This window comes from Salvia miltiorrhiza, chromosome 1, assembly GCF_028751815.1.
Source record: "Salvia miltiorrhiza cultivar Shanhuang (shh) chromosome 1, IMPLAD_Smil_shh, whole genome shotgun sequence".
NCBI classification, from domain to species: Eukaryota; Viridiplantae; Streptophyta; class Magnoliopsida; order Lamiales; family Lamiaceae; genus Salvia; species Salvia miltiorrhiza.
The window spans coordinates 59,458,362-59,479,951 of NC_080387.1; the positions used below are offsets into that span (position 1 = coordinate 59,458,362).

General features: G+C 31.4%; 1 protein-coding gene and 1 non-coding gene across 2 annotated transcripts; one reads left to right on the forward strand and one right to left on the reverse strand.

The window, feature by feature from the left end:
* The first annotated feature begins 3,861 nt into the window (after nt 1-3,861).
* Nucleotides 3,862-5,579, forward strand: LOC130999443 (heat stress transcription factor A-7a-like). The gene is made up of 2 exons (XM_057924972.1): nt 3,862-4,454; nt 4,721-5,579. The coding sequence occupies exons 1-2, from the start codon at nt 4,149-4,151 to the stop codon at nt 5,414-5,416; spliced, it is 1,002 nt and encodes a 333-aa protein (XP_057780955.1). The 5' UTR covers nt 3,862-4,148; the 3' UTR covers nt 5,417-5,579.
* A 15,142-nt stretch (nt 5,580-20,721) lies between these two features.
* Nucleotides 20,722-20,793, reverse strand: TRNAE-UUC (transfer RNA glutamic acid (anticodon UUC)). The gene has a single exon. It is a non-coding gene; the product is annotated as a tRNA-Glu (tRNA).
* Between the last annotated feature and the right edge of the window lie 797 nt (nt 20,794-21,590).

A 21,590-nucleotide genomic window follows, 5' to 3' on the forward strand; every position in this document is an offset into this window, starting at 1 on the left:
GGCATTTTCCATTCATGATTAATTGGTTATGGGCAAGTAGGACGTATGTACGAATTTTTCTCACTGTCTTTATTCAAACATTTGTCGTTTACTTGAAAACAATTTATACGAGGTAAATATTAAAATAGCCATTTTATTTAAGTAAAAGTTAATTATAACCACAAAAATAATAATATATTAGTTATAATCACTCTTACCAAAATATCCATTATTATTTTATTTTAAAATTTAAATTTATAATTGTAAACATTCGAATACAAGGATTGAACCCATAATTCCCTGTCTGGCATCACCTTCACCCAGCCAGAGGCCTTCCTCTGCTACCTAGACCTCACACTGCCGCCTGCGTCATTAATTTTCACACCAACACTCAAGACCTCCACAGAGCTGAAGTCGGCGAATGGGAGTAATTTTTCTGTACTTGCAAAGAAGAAAAAGGGAAACATAGCGAGGGGCGAAGGGATGGGATGGCTGGCGGGGTGGGGTGACCGTGGGGGCGGCATGTGGGAAATTGGGGGAGACGAAGAAGCTTTTTTTTCTTTTGTGGGGGTGTGGTGGGACCGTGGGGGTAGTTAGTTTTGGGTTAACTTTTTATTCAATTTTTAAAAATTATATTTTATTAATTTCATTTATATATTAAGGGTAAAGTAGTATATTTACATAAAAAATAATTAGAATTAATATATTTTTATTTTTGTGGCTAACATTAATTTTTTGTTAAGTAAAATGGTTATTTAGAGATATTAACACTTTATACTATGTGTGTGAACTTATTGTTATCACTTTTTTAATCTTAATTTTTTGAATTATTATTATGAATTTATGATGATAAAAAAACCACAATACTCTGCATGGTAATGACGCCAGTTGGCAGGAAGTATTATACTATATAGTACTGCCGTAATAAAAATAAATTCAAAAACATATTTTTAAAATGATATGACCGTCTAAAAAAGCTATATGAGTCTTTGTTTATAAAATTTGATTTGTTATTATAACCTTATTATATATTTAATTTAAGCATAATAATGTGCATATTATTTTATGATATATTGTATCTCTCTTGTTTTTTTTAATCAAGGCTAACTATGTAATATTATAAAATATGGTGTAGTAATAATGAAAACTGGATTTTTCTTGAGAGCGTTAGAACAATGTATCCTCTCTTAAAATTAATGCTTCCACTTAGGGGTGTGCGTTCAGTTATATGGTTCAGTTTTTGCTAAAACCAAATCAAATCATATTTTTGTTCGGTTTGAAAAAAAAAACGAACCGAACCAAATTAACCTAATAAACCAAACCAAATTAACCGAAAATTTTATAATTAAAACTGAACTGAACCGAAAAACCGAATTAATCCGAAAAAATCAAAAATTTCAAAAAAAAAAGAAAATTCCAAAAAAAACTATAAAAATTTAAAATATAGTAGAAGTTAGATATTATAAAATTTTAATTAAAATATTATATTATATATATATATATATGTATATATATATATAGTAATTCGGTTTTTCGGTTTTGTTTGGTTTTAAAAAATTTGAACCGAAAAACCGATATTTTATGGGAAAACAAACCGAACCGAATCGAAAAACCGAACCATATTTTAAAATTTCGGTTTGGATCGGTTCGGTTTCGGATTTTTTGCTCACCCCTACTTCCACTGTTAAAATTAGAGAGTGTTTGGCTGAGCTTATAAGCTTCTAAACATCTCCTTCAAAGTGTTTGGCAAAATAAGCTCATAAAGAGCTTATAAGTTGTAAAATTAAGCTCTTAGAGCTTATAAGCTCCTCAAAAAATAAGTTTCCTTGTCCCAACTTATTTTCTCATTATCTTATAAGCAACACTCATTTTATAAAAATAACTCAATTATGATTTTTTTATTTTCATTATATTATTCTAATTTCATCTCTCTAAGAAAAATTATATCTTTTTAAATAAAAATTATCTCTCTAGCTTATAAGCTCAATTATCTAAACACTTTGACAACTTATAAGCTCTTATGAAACTACATCTTATAAGATGTTGAAACATCTTATAAGCTCTAAGAACTTATAAGCTCTTTAAAATAAGCTTAGCCAAAAACCCTCTTAATGTACTCGAAAAAATAAAATTTCCGTTCCCTTCAAAATTCGAACTCGATTGATGCATTCACAATAGATTTTGATGATTGAAGAACTAAAAATATTTCTACGATCTTACTTTATATAATGATTTTTATTTAAATATCTCCTTAATTTATAATATATTGAATTAAAATATTATCCTTTTAAAAGAGGGGTTCCACGTAGTAAAATATACGTAGTCTATGATAGCATTTTTAGGATTACACGTAGAGTATACGTACTCCATGATAGTATATCACAGAAAACAACAAAGTTTACAAAAATCTTATTAAAAATATTGCATGACACTTGCAAAGGAATTGATGTTGACATTTAACCTTGATTTTTTCCTTGTTTTGGGACAATTTGAATTGTATCCTAAAATATTTTTCAATCGTATTACGTTTTGCAGTTAAAGTATTTCAACACTTCTGTGTATAAAGTATACTCGCTACATTTACTAATTGGTAGAAATAAAAGCACTAATTTTGTCAATTTTGGACTTGGTAAGTATCAAACGGTACAACCCCTTGAAGAGGCAAAAAGTGTCAACATTTAAGCCGTAAAATCCTACAATAATCTAGTGGCGCACAGCCAATTACAAGTGGACCACAATAGCCAATCAGAATTCAGTATTTTCAAATACATTTTTTCGAAAAAGGAAAAAGAAAAACAATAACAACAACTACAATATTTTCAAGTCATAATCACCACCGTCTTTATCTGCCTCGCTACTTGCCATAAAATTTTCTTCATCACTAAATACTCCATATTAAAACTATCCAATACCATCAAAGTCCACCAAAGTGCGTTAGTATATATTAATACTAAATCTCAATTGGGAATGACTAAACTCTAATTTACCCCTTAGTAACTAATAATCATTAATTAAATAATTAATTGATACTTAATAATTAATTAATATGACCTCCCGCACTATCTGGAGTTTTTGTAATTTCAACTTGGATAATTGTCCCAATAAATCATGTGTGGACTGCTGCACCAGAGTTTGTCATTTCAATGTACATAATTTTCCCCTAAATAGATTATTCATTATTATAGAAATATTTTATATCAGTCATATCATTATATCACTCGTGTTCAAATGATATGTACGTAGTGGCAATTCCGATAAATTAAACGAAAAAAACAAGATTTATAATGCTAATGAGGACCAATTACTATTACTAATTATTGTGATACGAATCTCTTCATGTGTATGTGTACATAGCTAGCTTGAAGAATCTCGCCTCAAAAATATATAAATTAATTATATTAAAATTAAAAAATATATAGAATCATTATTAGTCCTATTATATACTATCATTATACCTTTCCTATCTTTAAATAAGAGTCTTATATAAAATTTGTTCTTATTAAGTATAGTATCTTAATTCGAAATTTTATCAAAAAATGATGTCTAACATCTCATTTTATCCTTATCCTCCATGCTTTATTTTTAATTATAAACACTAATTAAAAATAAAAAGAAATAAATTAGTAATTTTTCTAATATACAAGTATTAATTTTACAACGCAGATTGGAGTAGCCCTGCGCATGTACTAAAAAAATATCCTTAATCATATGGAACTTACCAACCAATGCCCTGGGCTAAAACATGACACAAAGGACAAAACTCCAATAAAATATTAATTGCTGCAAACCTGAAAGATTCAGAACTCGAGAAGTTTCTAAAAATAAATAAAATAGAATAAAAACCTTGTCTAAATAAATAAATCACCAAATTATAATGACTTCATTTCTATATTTAAACACAGTATTCGTCTGCAATTCCTGGTCTTTTCCAATCCAAACCATCCTAAGCTACTTCCCAAAGAAGAAAGCTCACCCAAATTCCTACACACCTTCCAATTTCCCTCTTTTTTCACAACAATCTCAAATACTGTCGGAAAACAATATATATAATGTAACCTTCACTGCTTTTCCTCACCTCATTGCCACTTCTGCACAAATTTGGAAAAACAAAGACTAAAAACTAATAAAATTTCTTCATTTTTTGTTTTCAAAAAATCTCGATCGTAATAATGAAGTCAAGATTCCCAATAAAGGAGGAGGAGGTGTTTGGCTCATCATCGAACTCATGGCAGCATGATGAGCCGGACTCGGTGGCTCCACGGCCGATGGAGGGGCTGCATGAAGCCGGGCCTCCGCCGTTTCTGACCAAGACCTTCGACATGGTTGATGACTTCACCACTTCCCACATCGTTTCTTGGAGCAGAGGCGGCCGTAGCTTTGTTGTGTGGGATCCAATCGCCTTCTCCTCTATGCTTTTGCCTGCTTATTTCAAGCACAACAATTTCTCTAGCTTCGTCAGACAGCTCAACACCTATGTAAGTTCTTGCCTTCAATTGGATTCTGTTTTTTCTCAATTTTCCCCACCAAAGATTCTGCGCACGTGTTTAATCAACAGAGTTAATTAAGACTTTTATTTGATATATGTATGCGTGAAGATAGTTGTTATTTGATCCTAATTTACAAGTTAATTTGTTTAATCACACAGACAAATATTCTAGAAGAATGATATATAGTGGTCGATGAGAATTAATTTAATGAAATTCCATTCAAAGGAGTGGAATTTGATACATTATTGGTGCAGGGATTCAAAAAGATCGATTCGGAGAAATGGGAGTTCGCAAATGAGGAGTTTCTGAGGGGCGAAAAGCATCTCTTAAAGAACATCCGGAGAAGAAAGGCTGCGACGGCGGCGGCGCCTCCCCCGCCGCAGTCCGCCGTGGAGCTCGGGCGGTTCGGACAAGACTGCGAGGCGGAACGGTTGAGACGAGACAAGCACGTGTTGATGATGGAGCTGCTGAAGCTGAGGCAGCAGCAGCAGAATAATAGGTTATATCTTCAACAAATTGAGCAGAGATTGCAAGGAACAGAGAAGAAGCAGCAGCAGATGATGAGATTCTTGGCCAAGGCAATGCAGAATCCTGATTTTGTGAATCAGTTGGCGCGGCAGAGGGAGAGGAGGGAGGATCTCGAAGAGGACGCCTGCAAGAAGCGGCCAAGGCCGATTGAAGATGCAGGCACGAGTCGAAACGATAGTGGGCTGAATACTGATGTTAAGGTCGAGTTTGATGAGGATTTGTGTGGATTTCAGATGTCGGAGCTTGAGGCGCTTGCCCTGCAAATGCAGCGTTTGGGGAAGGCCAAACCGGGCCAGAGTTCGAATTTCGAGCAGCTTGCGAGTTATGATAGGGAGCTGGACGAGGGATTCTGGGAAGACTTGCTTAAACAGGGATTTGATGAAGGGGAAAAATTAGTAAAGGATGAAGATGCAGAGGAATAGCAAGGAATGTATTTCTTTTTTCTTTTTTTCAAGGAGAGGAATAGGAATGTTATCGCTAATTAGGTTTCAAATGTTGGATGAATTCCAAGCTAAGAAGTTTAGTTGAATAATCGGTTTAATCGAATTGATCTGGATAATATTTTGGGTTTAATTTGATTCTCCACTGTTGCTGTTTGTATTGGTGAACGTTTAATTCTCGAACGAGTAACTATGTCTCAAAAATAGTGTTTCATTGAATATTGTGTATTTTAGAAGTTGGCCAATTTTTCCTAATCATTTTCTAAAGTAAATCGTGGAAGTTTTTTTAAGTATATGTGGCTGCGATCTTACATCTAGAATAAAAGATCTCATTGATTGCTACATGATGCTAATGTTTTCTATGCTTTGGGTTGACATTTATTGTCATTATTAAAAGTTATTTCTAGTGTATACTAGTATTTATGACATTTTGACTTGGCTGCTTATGGTTGTTTCCCTTATGAAAAATCTGATTTATTTACGACATTTTCTAAACTTTATGACATTCTTGAAGTTTGATCTATTTATAAAAAAAGATTTGCTAGAACAATAATACTCCTTCACATCTTTAACGTACACGTACATATAATAGGTTTGACTTGAGAAATATAAATGAATGCATGCTCTGATTTACAAACTCAATCTATTTATTCCTGTATAAATAGTTTCAATTTCAGTGGTAGTTTTGGTAACTTCCCCGCGCTTATATCGATCCGAACTATAAAAGGACCAACTTTTAATTTATGGAATGTTAAATGTATAAGTGGAATTAATAGCTAGCTCTAACTTATATTAGTAGCTTGCTTATATTGACCTTGGATTTGGTTAGGGGTGGGACGGTACGATATACCTTAATAAATTGTTCATACCTTATACCTTACCTTTACATTTGGTATGGAGAAATTCCATACATTTACCTTACCTTTACCGACCGTATACCTTAAATTACGATATGAAAAAATTCCATACTTTTACCGTACCGTATTTCGGTATACCGCTGTTTCAGTATACCGTATCATGTTTCGATATACCGCACTTACATGGTATATTGAAATTGATAAATTTCAGTACGATGATATCGATAATTTTATTTTGAACATGCTTACCTGATAAACAACATCAAACAAATATAATGTCAACAATAAAACTCAAACGCAATAAAATAAATAAAGTACAAAATTTGTTCCCGTCTCAGCAATTTCACAAGTCTACAATATAACAATATTGACAATACTATAACTTAAATAAGGTGAATATTATATTATAGCTATGCTAAGCCTATAATATCAATATAAACATTTTTGTATCGATGATATTTATATTCTCATACTTGTATATATATTCATGTAAATATATATGTTATAAGTTAGATGTAATTTATTACAGAACAATAATCTTAGTTATATACTATAAAATATAGAGTGAAAATTTAAAATGCCTTATTCCTTAAGTTCTATAGTAAAAATGCCCTTTTTTATAAATATAAGCATTCTATGACATATTCTTTAAATATCCTTTGATTTGATGAGTTTGCTTGGTTTTCTATGAAAGTCTTACACATTTGACCGATTTGACAGCCACCAGTCATAAAAATCAACGATTTGACAGCTACTAGTCAAGAATACATATGAACGATGGGTGGCTAGACCATGTGTCCACCCGGGCGGACACATGATTTTATCAATTGGACACATGATTTGGGTGGCAGATCATGTGTCCGACCAATAAAACCATGTGTCCGTCAGGTGAAATCATGTGTCCGCCCGGCCGGACACATGATTTTATCGGTCATGATCTGAGTGACAGATCATGCGTCCGATCGATAAAATCATGTGTCCACCCGGTGAAATTATGTGTCCGTCTGGCCGGACACATGATCTAGCCACCCACTGGTCATATGTATTCTTGACTGATAGCTGTCAAATCGTTGACTTTTATGGCTGGTGGCTATTAAATCGGTCAAATGTGTAAGACTTTCACAAAAAACTAAGTAAACTCATCAACATCAAAGGGTAAAATAGGTACTTCACATAATTAAGGAAATGGGTATTTTGGCCTATTAACACTAAAATATAACTATATAACTCACATAAGGTGAATATTATATCATAACTATATATATTATAAATTAATGTATTATATTTTGTTTATTTTTTAACATTTGATGATATTTATAAGGTGAATATTATAGCATAGCTATATATATGAACTATATTTTGTTTATTTTTGTGTCATTTGATGATATTTATAAATTCATTTACTTGTATATATTCATATAATATAGATTATATACATCATTTTATAAAATTTATCAATATTTTTAAAAATATAAACATAAAAATATATATTATATATTTTAAAACTATAAATTTTGATACGGTATATACTGCGATTTTCGATATACCAGTATATACCAACAATTGCGGTATATCAGAACAAGGTATTATACCTTAATACCGATATATACCGGTATATACCTTTAATACGGTATTTATTGATTTTTTTGGTATATACTTCGGTATCGGTATATGTCGATATACCCGATATCTGGAAAATTCATACCTTTGTCTTACCGTAAATTTTTGGTACGGTATCATACCTTATCGAAAAATTCGGTATATCTTAAGTTCGATATTTTACGTATTTTTCAATATGATATGACCGATATATCGAGTTTTCGATATATTTCCCCAGCCCTAGATTTGGTAAAGGAACTATTATTGATCAAGCCGTAGAGGGCATCACGAGAAATACAAATCATGCTCTTTTCAGCAGCAGACGTGATCTTACGTTATAAAATAATACTAATTTCTTTCCTAATTCAAAATACATATTAATTTGGTAGATTTCTCATTTTTTTTAAAATGTGGCAATTATACGTTAATTAAATGCAACAAAAGATGTTGTGTAATTATACAATTAATAATCATACTTATGTCATAATTTACTATAGCCCAGTGATTAAAATTCAGAGTATGTGCAAGTCTAAAAATTTAATTTCATAAACAAAAAGTTCGACCAAATAATTAAAAAAAAAGCTCTAATATATGTCATAATTTACATTTTGCCTTGAAGATATCACAACATAGTTATTCAATGGAGCATCCGTAGTGAGGGGCGTGGAGGTCGGTGCGCACTCGGCCCACGCCTCCCCCCCATATCGCACCCACTCAACCAAAGTCCGAATTTATTTGTGAAGAGCGCGTGCATTACACGGTTCTTTAAATAAATAAATAAATCTTTTTTTACTAATTTTCAATTGATTTTTCAAGAGTAAAAGTGGAGGCTCTTCCACTATAGATGGTAGGAACCACTTTTAAAAGTCCATCTTAATTCTCTACTACAGATGCTGATGCACCTCCTTCATGTTACTTTGAAAAGAATTAGCCAATTAGGGCTCATCTTTATACACTTGTGACTTTACCATTGTTCTATTGTATGAGCAAATTCCAATAAATTTTAATAATATTAAGTTTGTAATTTGTATAGTTTGAGTAATTTTAAGTTTGTCACCGATTCCAAATCAGTGGCGCGATTGTTTGTTGATTGTTGACACCGATTGCTTCCTGTTTTAAGTCTTCCAAACCAGTGCGCTGATTGCTAGCGCCGGTGCTTCGCCCACATCTTCTGTTGATTGTGTTGGCCGGTGCTTCGTCGTTGTTGGCCGGTGCTTTTAATCAAATTGGCATATTTGAGTTCTTTTAATCAAATTGGCCGATTCCTGCCATGGCTTCCAGGTGAGGCTTCTATTGCTTGTTGCTGTAGATTTCCGTTTGTTGCTGTAGATTTTTAGTTCATCTTTTCTTTTTAGTGCTTTCATTTTGCTGGGTTTGTTTGGAGTGGACGTTGAATAATTTATTGAGCTCAGGGAGAATGACAAAAAAATATTATTAATTGCAACATAGGAGTTTGCAGATTGAAATTTAGTGTATCCATTTTTTGGTCAAGGAGAATCATCTTCTGCTATTTTTCTTTTTGAGCTACTACCGTCACTTTAATTTGCAAATTTTTGGTCAATATTGAAAGTTGTGGCAGATTGAGTTTGCAACATAGGAGTTTGCAGAACTTTCTATTAAAGATCGTGGGGAAAATGCAGTGGCGGAGCTACAGCTTAAGCAAGTGGGGCAATTGCCCCCCCTCAATTTTTTTTAATATAGCTAATATATTCATATATATGTGTATAATTATAAAAAATAATAATAATAATTCTTGCCCCACCAAAATTTTGAAAAAACAGGTGCAAAGTTTTTGCCCCCCTAATCTTTAGGGGCCTGGCTCCGCCCATGGGAAAATGGATTTAGGGTAAAGTTCGTGATATTATATGAAATTATGCAATCAAACGCAGTGTTTCATTTACCGGAATGGTGTGTGCCGGTGAGCCACATCAGCGCCACGTCGATTCCGATTTGAGGGGAAAAAAATCGTGGGAAACTTGAACAAGTATCAAAGTATTTGATAAAAAAAATACTAGAATTTTTAAAGATCGTGGAAAAAATAAATTTCGGACAAAATTCGTGATATTATATGCAATTAATCCTTTATTTTAGTATCTTTTGTTCAATATCTTGCTAGATGGGTATCTTTTTTCTAGTCATTACTTACCACATTAACAAAATTAATTAAAGAAAAAAAAGTACATAAAAACTAACGTTATTCCATTTCTTCTTGATGAAGAGTTGAAAGAGCTCCAGATTTTTTCCCATGCCCATGAAATAAAATCAATGAAACTAGTGAATATTATGTAGGTTCCGGTATATATATCTAGCTTTTATAATTGATAACAAATAAAAGTGGGTGGTGGACGACAAAAATTAAACCTAGGAACTTGGTCGGTTTGATATTTTCTAAACTTGGCATTTTGCTTCTTGATTTTTCAGATTAAGACAGCGTCGACGGTCATAATATTTTCGGCGCCCAGAGACTGTTCGGTTGCTCTCATTTAGGGATTTTGACCCAACATTTCTTCGAGAGTCGGCAATTTCTATTTTTATTTGAATCGCTCGCTTGTTTGGCCTCAAATATATTTTCAAGACTAAAATTGAAATGAAATCAGGAGCTACAGTTTTATTAAATAATTTAAAATACTGCCCAACTATGATGGAATAGGACCGCCAAGGTCATCCCCAATTATAAAACTCAATTCAAAATTATTTATTTTCCTCACATTATTTTTGTATTTTTTTCAATCACACACACACACACGTATATATAGGAGAGGACTATATATATATATATAGGGGGCCGCTCCAATGCGACCCCCTAATTTTAATGAGATCTAGGGCACGATCTGGTGCATTTATTTTATCAATCCAATGGCTGATATTGTATTTGGAGGATGATTTTTTTTCGCAGGGTTCGAATCCTGGAAGGAGCAGAATATTTTAAATTTTGTTATTCATCAGTATATACTGCATTGTTCATCAGTATATACGGCCTTGTTCATCAGTATATATGTCTTGTTCATCAATAAAATTTAATAAATTCGTAATGAATAAGACATATATATTGATGAACAGGGCCGTATATACTGATGAACAATGCAGTATATACTGATGGATAACAAAATTTAAAATATTCTGCTCCCTCCAGGATTCGAACCCTGCGAAAAAAAAATACCCTCCAGATACAATATCAGCCATAGGATTGATAAAATAAACGCACCAGATCGTGCCCTAGATCTCACTAAAATTAGGGGGTCTCATTGGAGCGGCCCCCTATATATATATATATATATATATATATATATATATATATATATATATATGGAGAGGTTCAAATAAGAACCACTAAATAAAATTAGAACAGAGAACCATTTTAAACCATTCGATCATCAAGATCTACGGTGGATGCATCATCTTGGTGGATGAATGCAGATCCTGGGTTCGAATTCTGAAGGGAGCAAAAAATTTATTAAATAGCGAATGCATTAATTTATATAGCAGATGCATTGATTTTAATGGTTCTTATGTTCTCACGATAAGTGTGGTTCTCACTATAACCGCACCCTATATATATATATATATATATATATATATATATATATATAGGGTTGAGTTCTTGTAGTATCCAAGCTTATGGTAGTACCGTATGACCAAATCTTGACCACACGATTTGGATAAGAGGTGCATTGAGATTGTGACACGTGGCAAGAAGCAATTCAAGACAAAAATCTGGACATGGGTAAAATTGAAAAAAAAAATCGTATATTAAATATATATATATTTTTTTTATTATCAAAATATTCATATTTTAGATGTATAAAGGTTCAAACTAAGATGCATACAATTTCATATAAAAATGCATAAGATTTCACCCCACCCCACCCCACCCCTGCACCCCCCCCACCCCCACCCACCCCGCCCCAATTTTTTTTTTAATTTTTTCAAAAACTGATTTTCTGACCACTGACCCATCCCCACCCACCCCCCAATTTTTTTTTTTCGAAAACTGATTTTCTGACCACTGACCCATCCCCACCCCCCAAAAAATATTTTTTTTTTATTTTTTCAAAAACTGATTTTCTGACCACTGACCCACCCCCACCCCAGCCACCCACCACCCACCCCCTCCCCAAATTTTAATTTTCATTTTTTTTTAATTTTTGGGGATGCATAATTTCATACACAGATATGCATATATTATTACATGAAAATGCATAAAACATTAACTACAAATAATTATTTTTGCAAATACATTTTAAAAAAAACCCTAAACACTAAACCCTTAATACTAAAACACTAAACTCTAAACATCATTAAACCCTAAACACTAAAACCAAAACCCTAAAATAAATACTAAGCACTAAAACCTATATACACTAAAACACTACACACTAAAACCTAAAAACTAAACCCTAAACACTAAAACACTAAAATCTAAACATCATTAAACCCTAAATACTAAAACCCAAACCCTAAAATAAATACTAAACACTAAAACATATACACTAAAACACTACATACTAAACTCTAAAAACTAAACCCTAAACACTAAACCCTAAAAATTAAACCCTAAACACTAAAACACTACAGACTAAACCCTAAACCCTAAACACTAAACACTAAACACTAAATCCTAAACACTAAAAACCTAAACACTAAATCCTAAACACTAAACCCTAAACCCAAAACCCTAAAAACTAAAACACTACACACTAAACCCTAAAAACTAAAAACCTAAACACGAAAAACCTAAACACTAAACCCTAAACCCTATACCCTAAAATAAAATATTATAAAACATGTGTATATATAAAAGAAGAATGCATAATCAAGAACAATAAAATGCATACATTATTACATGAAAATGCATTAAACATTAACTACAAATAAGTTTTTTTTGGGAGGGGGGGGTGGGTTAGCAATCAGAAAATCAGTTTTTGAAAACAAAAAAAAAACTTGGGAGGGTGGGGGGTGGGGGGTGGGGGTGGGTCAGCAATCAGAAAATTAGTTTTTGAAAAAAAAATTGGGCGGGGGGTGGAGAAAATACCAGATTTATTAAAATAAAATGCATTTTTTGTACATAATTTAATGCATTTTTATGTGAAAACTTTATGCATTTTTGTTTAATTTTATATGCATGTAAAACATGTCTATTTTTGGGGGGTGGTAATGGGGAGGGTTGGGGGGTGGTATGGGGTGGGGTGAAAATACCAAAACTGTAAAAATCAAATGCATTTTTCTGTTCAAAGTTATGCATTTCATGTGAAAACTTTATGCATCTTCGTGTGAGACTTTATGCATCTAAAATATATCTATTTTGTGAAAATCTAAAAAAATATATATATTTTTTAATTTTTAATTCCGAAAATTATATTCCAATTTTACCCCTCTCCAGATTTTGCATTGGAATGTCTTGCCAAGTGTCACCATCTTGATGCGCCACATGTCATAAATGTGTGGTCAAGAATTGGTCCTATGGTACTGCCATAAGCTTGGATACTACATGATCCTATTCCTATATATATATATATATATATATATATATATATAGGGTGTGCTTCTAGAGAGAACTACATTATTTGTGAGAACGTGAACACCATCAAATCTAATGCATTCACTGTGAAAATTAATGCATTCGCTATTAAAATTAATGCACTCAAAAAAATAAAAAAAATTGCTCCTTTCAGGATTCGAACCCTGGATCTACATTCATCCAACAAGATGATACATCCACCGTAGATCTTGAAAATCGAATGGCTTGAAAATGGTTCTTCGTTCTTTTTTTATTTATGGTTCTTTCTTGAACCTCTCCCTATATATATATATATATATATATATATATATATATATATATATATATATATATATATAGGCCAAGGTTCAATGAAGAAGGCCTAAATGTAAGAAAAAAGAGGGAAGTAATCTCATCCGTTGATCTTATCTAATCTAACGGACATGATTTATTTACGTCATGTTCAACGGATTTTTTCATTGAACATATGGGGGATCGAAACCCAGAACCCCCAAAAATATTGTATATGTTCACGAATGTTCAACGAAAAAATCCGTTGAACATGGCGTGAATAAATCATGTCCGTTAGATTAGATAAGATCAATGGATGAGATTACTTCTCTTTTCTTTCTTACATTTACGTCTTTTTCATTGAACCTAACCCTATATGTGAGTTAAAATAAAAACACTTTTTAAAATGTAAAATAATTTTATATGAAATTATTTTTAGTCCTTAAATCATCAAGATCTACGATTGACCGTAACCCTCCCCTATATATATTTATATATATATATATATACATATATATATATATATATATATTGATTACCTAATTTAATTATTTTTGTTTCGTTCCATTATTAAGAGTTTACTTTTCACTTCAGAATTCAGATTGAGCTCATTTTATAATGAATAAAACTAATCCTTTAAAAAAAATTAAACTTTAACACTCTTAAATCTTAATCAATTTATATGTTCTTATTAATTCTTGTGCCTAAAAATAATGAGCTATTAATAATGTGACGAAAGGTGCGATAAATAAATACAATAATGATGTTTGGACACTAGGTGTGCAATACACCTCCAAAAAACCGCCGGTTTTCCTACTAGTCCAAATGGGCCGGTTTTTAGTGATTTATTGATTTACTAATTTATCCTTTATTAGATATATTGTTTTATTATTTTTTTTTTGTTATGATTTTTGAAATTTATGGTTTTTTTGTTTCCTAATTTTTCGGTTTTTTGTTTCCTTATATTTTCCAACTTTAAAAAAAAATTAATATTATTTATTTTTATTGATGATTAAATTATTTATTTATATTCTAAAATTGTGTTTTATTTTGTTTCCACTAATTTTATGATTCTCTTTAAAAAAATTCTTTTTTTTGTTTCCACATATTATTTTTTTATTGTTTCGAAAATATTTTTTTCTGAATTTTTTGTATTTTTCGAAAATTATATATTCTTTTTTTTGTTTCCACATATTATTTTTTTATTGTTTCGAAAATATTTTTTTTTTCTGAATTTTTTGTATTTTTCGAAAATTATATATTTTTTTATTTGTTTCCACTAATTTGGATATTCTCCTAAAAATAATCCAAGATTTGTTTCCACAAATTTAGAAATTCTCCTAAAATAATCTTCGATTTGTTTCCACTAATTTAGATATTATACTAAAATAATCCTTGATTTGTTTCCACTAATTTAGAGATTTTTATTCTCCAATAAATAATCTTTGATTTGATTCCACTAATTTAGAGATTCTTATAAAATAATCCTAGATTTATTTCGACATCTATTTTATTTTTCGATTTTTATTTTTTATTTTGCGAATTATATGTTAATTTTATTTATTTCTACTAATTTAGAGATTCATTTCAAAGTATTCCTAGATTTTTTTTCATTTTTATATTTTTTTCAAATATTTAATAAAAAAATTCGAAGATGATTTTTTTAAAAAAAAAGCGAAATACAAGAAAAAAGGTGCTTGGTGGATTTGAACCTGAGACGCCTATAATATGTGAGTTATACTTTGCCACCTTGTCCGGTAGTGGCAACCGCATTAGTGAAGCGTTAGAAAGAAAAATAAAATTAATCATATGATGGGGCATCGATTGAAAAAATAAATAACATATACTTGGATTAAATGTATTATAATAATTCAGTAAATGCTATATAACAATAGGAAATAAATTTTAATTAATTAAAATAAATTAGAGAAGTTCAAAAAAAATGTGAATACAATGTAATTTTGGTTGGAAAACTATATAACATATACTTTAAGAGAATGTATTATAATATTTTATTGAAGTCAAAATAATTAAACTCAACGTTCATCAAGTTTATTACATAATTGAAATAAATTAGTGAAGTTGAAAGCAAAAATACAATATAATCAATCATACGTAGAGATTTTACTCGGAAAACTATATAACATATACTTTATTAAAAGCGATATGATAATAAGAAAATGAACTACTATAGTGTGAGTAACGAAACAGAAAATTTTCAACTGAATCGCGCGATGAGATTTTGCTCGAAAAACAATATTACATATACTTTATTGTAATATATTATAAGAAAGATCAGGCGGTTGGGAATTCGGCGGTGCAGCGGCCAAGTCCGCAGGTTGAACGCTATGTTATGGAGCAGCGGGTGAGGGGATCGCCTTCAAATGCTATTATAGGAGAAGATCAGCATCAGGCTAGTGTCCATATTGACAAGGAGGATCAAGCGGCTAGGCACTTGGCAGAGCAACAATTTCGGGCAAGTCCGAGGATGGGTAACCAGGTCTCGGGAAAACAGGTGGTTGATGATGGTGGGCAGCCTCAGCGTGATGGTTCTCAGGATGCTACGGAGGAGATTGCTAGCCGTCTTAGTCGGTTGGAGGAGCAGGTTAATCAGGGGATGCAGTTGCTTTCAGAACCAAAGCGAGGACGTGGACGTCCAAAGGGCTCAGGAAAGGGAAGGGAGCCTGTGCAGGCAGTTCTGGAAGGTGGCATTAAAAGTCGCCTTAGGAATGCGGAAGAAATGGGTTACAAGCCGAGAGAGTTTGTGGTTGACCTTACCAATAGTCCCAGTATGCGTGCAATGAATAATATTATTCATGGACGTTGGTCGGATGAAATGGATGACTATCCTGATTTTTGATATTGAGTTGTTTTTGTTTAGTTTTCTTTTAGTTTTTTCGATCTCCTTTCGAGATTCGTGCCCTTAGTCTGCGTCTTTGTGCTGTCAAGGGATATTTTTTCTTTTTCTCTTATAATAAACCTCATTTTAATAATTGTAATATACTTATAATAAAGTATTGTATTATATTACATGTTATATGGTTCTCCGAGCAAAATGCCATCGTATGATTCATTTTTTTTTTCAAATTCACTAATTTATTTCAATTAATTAATTCATCTCTATTTCATTGAGTATAATTATTTCTTATTATTATATCGCGTTTAATACTATATTATAATTCATTGTATTCAAGTATATGTTATATAGATTCCGAGAAAAATCTCTACGTAGGATTGATTATACTTTAATAAAATTTCCTTTATTATATATATCTTATAAAATTTATTTTTATTACAACTTCACTAATTAATTAAACTTCATTTCATCGAATATAACTATTTCGACTTCGTTACTCACACAATAGTGGTTCATTTTGTTATCATCATATCGATTACAATACTTCATTATAATATATTCAAATAAAGTATATGTTATATAGTTTTTCGAGCAAAATCCCATTGTATGATTCACTTGAATTAATTTTTTTTTCCATTACTCACACTATAGCAGTTCATTTTCTTACTATTATATCGCTTTTAATAAAGTATATAATATATAGCTTTCCGAGAAAAATCCCATCCTATGATTCGTTTTTTATTAAAACTTCACTAATTTAATTCAATTAGTTAATTCAACTTCATTTCATTGAGTATAATTATTTCGACTTCATTATTTACACTATAGTAGTTCATTTTTTTTATTATCAAATCGACTTCAATACTATATTATAATACATTGTTTACAAGTATATGTTATATAGTTTTATAACGAATAGTTGAATCGACGTGCTATACATAGTCTTGCAAGTGAAATACATTCATATCAACCATTTCACCTCATTTTATTATATTTTTCCTCAAAATCACTAATTTAATTTAAAATAATTAATAAATATTTATTTTATAACGAATAGTTGAATCGACTTGTAATACATAGTCTTGCGAGTGAAATACATTCATATCAACCATTTCACCTCATTTTATTATATTTTTCCTCAAAATCACTAATTTAACTTAAAATAATTAATAAATATTTATTTTATAACGAATAGTTGAATCGACTTGTAATACATAGTCTTGCGAGTGAAATACATTCATATCAACCATTTCACCTCATTTTATTATATTTTTCCTCAAAATCACTAATTTAACTTAAAATAATTAGTAAATGTTTATTTTATAACGAATAGTTGAATCGACTTGTTATACATAGTCTTGCAAACGAAATACATTCATATCAACCATTTCACCTCCTTTTATTATATTTTTCCTCAAAATCACTAATTTAATTTAAAATAATTAATAAATATTTATTTTATAATGAATAATTGAATCGACTTGTTAAACATAGTTTTGGGAACAAGAAACACTAAATTATTGGTAACACTAAAAATAATATCCAAAAACAAATCTAGCATTATTTTAAGGAGAAACACAAAATTAGTTGAAACAAATTAATAAAAAACAAATAATCACAAAATTTAGGAGAAATAATTTTTGAAAAAAATAATAATATTAATTTAGAAAAAAAATACTAGCTTGAAACAAACCTAGAAATATTATAACAAGAAACACTAAATTATTGGTAACAAATCAATAATTAAATTTAAAAACAAATAAATCAAAAACAAAACCGAACAAAAATTAAAAAAAAATCGAATTATATAAATAATAAAATTTTCCAAAATAAAAACATAAAAATAAGGAAACAAACTAACCGAAAATAAAGGGAAAAAATGGCCGAAAAAACACTAAAGATGTTGGCCAAAAAAAACTAATGATACTGGCCGAAAAAAATGAAATAATATGGCAGAAAAAAAAGAAAGAAAAGGGATGGAATAAATCAAGGATAAATCAGTAAATATACTAAATCCATAAAACCGGCCCACACTCTTAAGCAGGTAAAAAACCGATTTTTTACCAGGTGTAACGTACACCTGGTGTTCAAATATCACTACTCAAATAAATAACACTATTAAATTTATTATTTATTCATTTGAACATACCACGTACAAATATCGTACACATAATTTTATTTTATTTTTGAATTATACGCATAAATTTAAAGCAAGTGAAAATAGTCTATCATTCAGACTTTGAATTGTTTTCAAAATAAGGGGCACTTTGTGTACCTTTCGTTTTTTTTTTTTTTTTTTTTTTTTGCAAATCTAATTTTCTAATTTACAGATTGGATAAAATTGGTCGTTTATTTCATACGAGTAAAAATTATACATATAATCGGGGAGGGAGGGACCCGGTAAGAAGTGAGGGGTTTAAGTTTCACCTAGGGATGGCAATGGGCCGGATTTGGACCGGATCCTGCTTGGTCCAGATTCAGATCCATGTTTTTTTACTTAGACCCAGATCCGGTTCAGATTCATTGGATCCAAAAAAATGAGATTCAGACCCAGATCCATAAGATCCATAGGATCTCGGGTCCAGACCCGGATCCATATTATTATTTTTTAAAATAAATTCTAAGCTAATTAAACATTAAAATAAAAATCATAACAATTGTCTAAAGTTTCAACAATCATTCAAGAACACAAAATACATCATAATCCATTTAAAACTAAACAATCCAAAATAAAAAAGAACACCATACTCCATTTAAAACTAAACAAGAACATGCATAAAATTTGATATAAACACAACATCTGATAAACCAATGTATAAACACAACATGATGCAAAAATCTGTATAAAGTATAAACACAACAACATGTGAATTTACAACTAATTTCTATAATAAACTAATTACAACAATATGTGTAATAATCTGTGGAGCAACAACATGAGAATTTACAACTAATTTTCTGCAAAAATCTGTATAAACACAACATCATGCAAAAATCTGTAATAAACTAATTTCTTCATCATGCAAAAATCGAAATCGAATAAATATATATAGAATGCAAGAAGGTAGAAATCAGTCACATTCTTCTCCAGGTTGAGCAGCGGCCAGAGAGGAGCGGCGGGTGGGGATGAGCAGCGGCCGAAGATGAGGGGTGGTCGGCGTGAAAGGAGCGGCGGGTGGGGGAGGGGCCTACCGATTTCGAGTGAGAACCTCCTCTGAAGCGCCTCCTCTGTCCGAGACCACCGATTTCGGGTGGACAGAGATCGAAGGTGGATGGAGACGGAGCGGCGGTTGGCGTTGGCGCGCTGCCTTGCGTCTGGACTTGGGGGGATTTCGGGTGGGGGAGGCTGGAGGGGCCGAGGCAGGTGGTGGACGGCTGGAAGTTAGGTGAGCGGCGCGGGTGGGGGTAGATGAGCGCGGCTGGTGGTGCGGCGCAGGTGGGATTGGGAAGAACTAGGGTTTTGATTTTTGAAATCTGAAATTGAATTGTAAAGTAGGAGTTTATGTTTTAGGGTTAGATAAAAATAAAAAATAAAAAATATTATATATTTAATATAACCGGGTCCAGAATCGGATTTGGACCGGATCTGGGTTTTACATCAACTACTCCAGATCCGGATCCGATTTTTTAGAGAGTGGTCCAGATCCATAGGGTCCAAATTTTGCAAGGTCCAAATCCGAAAAAAGAGTCTGGATCCGCAGATCTGGACCGGGTCTCGGATCCATTGCCATCCCTAGTTTCACCAAATACTTTATAGTAATTCTTATTAAATTAATGAATTATCGAATTTTTGTATAAAAGTCCTTATCATCAAATCGAATCTTAGAAAATTAGTTTTCTTAAAATCACAATAGAAATTTAAAAAATACATTTTCTATCAAGAACTTTTTCTGTGCCTAGCCCTGCTCACAAAGGTGAAAGGACGTATTGTTGTAGATTTATATAGTATATGTATTTTATAGAAAAAGTAGATAAATAATTAAAAAAATACAAAAGAAGAATATATGTCCTTATGTACTCCACTGCTCCCCCTCTCTAACTCCCCAAGTAAAAAATAAATAAAAAATACTATGTACTCCATAACAAATACAATATCAATGTGACCAAGAAACAAGAAAGAAACAAAATGGATTAATATTTAGGGTGTGGACGTAAAAAAGAATACAAAAGAATAATAAAAAAATGATTCCGTTGCCGGGAATCGAACCCGGGTCTCCTGGGTGAAAGCCAGATATCCTAACCGCTGGACGACAACGGATTACGATAGAATTATTGACCAACAATTTTATAGTACTAGTTTTTAATTACTTTGAATAGGGGATTACAGTGAGCAAAATTGTGCTATAAGGCGTGTTTGATATTGGCTAATACATTGTATTAATTAAGTTAGTACAGATCAGTCTAGTGTTTGATATTATTTAGTAATAATGCGGATGACCCGGTTTAATCCCACGACAACTTAAACCAGGATATTCTGTATTTAGCCATGATAGCAAACACCAACTCAGTATTAATAATCTGTCATTATCCAAGCTAAATATCATGGTTACAAATTATCCTACATAATCCTTTACTGAAAACCGTTATTGATAATAACCTAAATAAAATAATAAACTCCAATCAATTATTCTTAATATTAAAAAGAATAATAAACTCTAATTAATCTTAAAACTTGATCTAGATATAATATTAAACTCCATCAAAATATACAATATTATGTGTCCATTAGTACCCATAATGCTATCTGAACACGCAAAATATATATTAACGGATTTGAGTTCATGACCTTTCAATTATACATTCCCACTTAAGTTAACATTTTTTTTTGAGAGGCCCACTTAAGTTGACATTAATGTGCCCTTTGTTTTTCCAGAAAGTAATAAACCTAAACTTTTACAAACTTTTATTTAGCTAATAATACTACTGGTAGAAATGTATCTCAAATCCGAGAAACAGCAAAACCATACTAGTCCTGAACCCACTTGCCTACACCTAATGGGCTCAAGCCCATATATAAATAAGATAACCAAAACTGTTCCCTCACATAAATAAGAT

Bases quoted from the DNA above. Each gene is read 5' to 3' on its own strand.
- LOC130999443 (XM_057924972.1), top strand. From the start codon at position 4,149: ATGAAGTCAAGATTCCCAATAAAGGAGGAGGAGGTGTTTGGCTCATCA. The intron at 4,455-4,720 runs GTAAGTTCTTGC...TTATTGGTGCAG, and splicing joins TCAGACAGCTCAACACCTAT to GGATTCAAAAAGATCGATTC.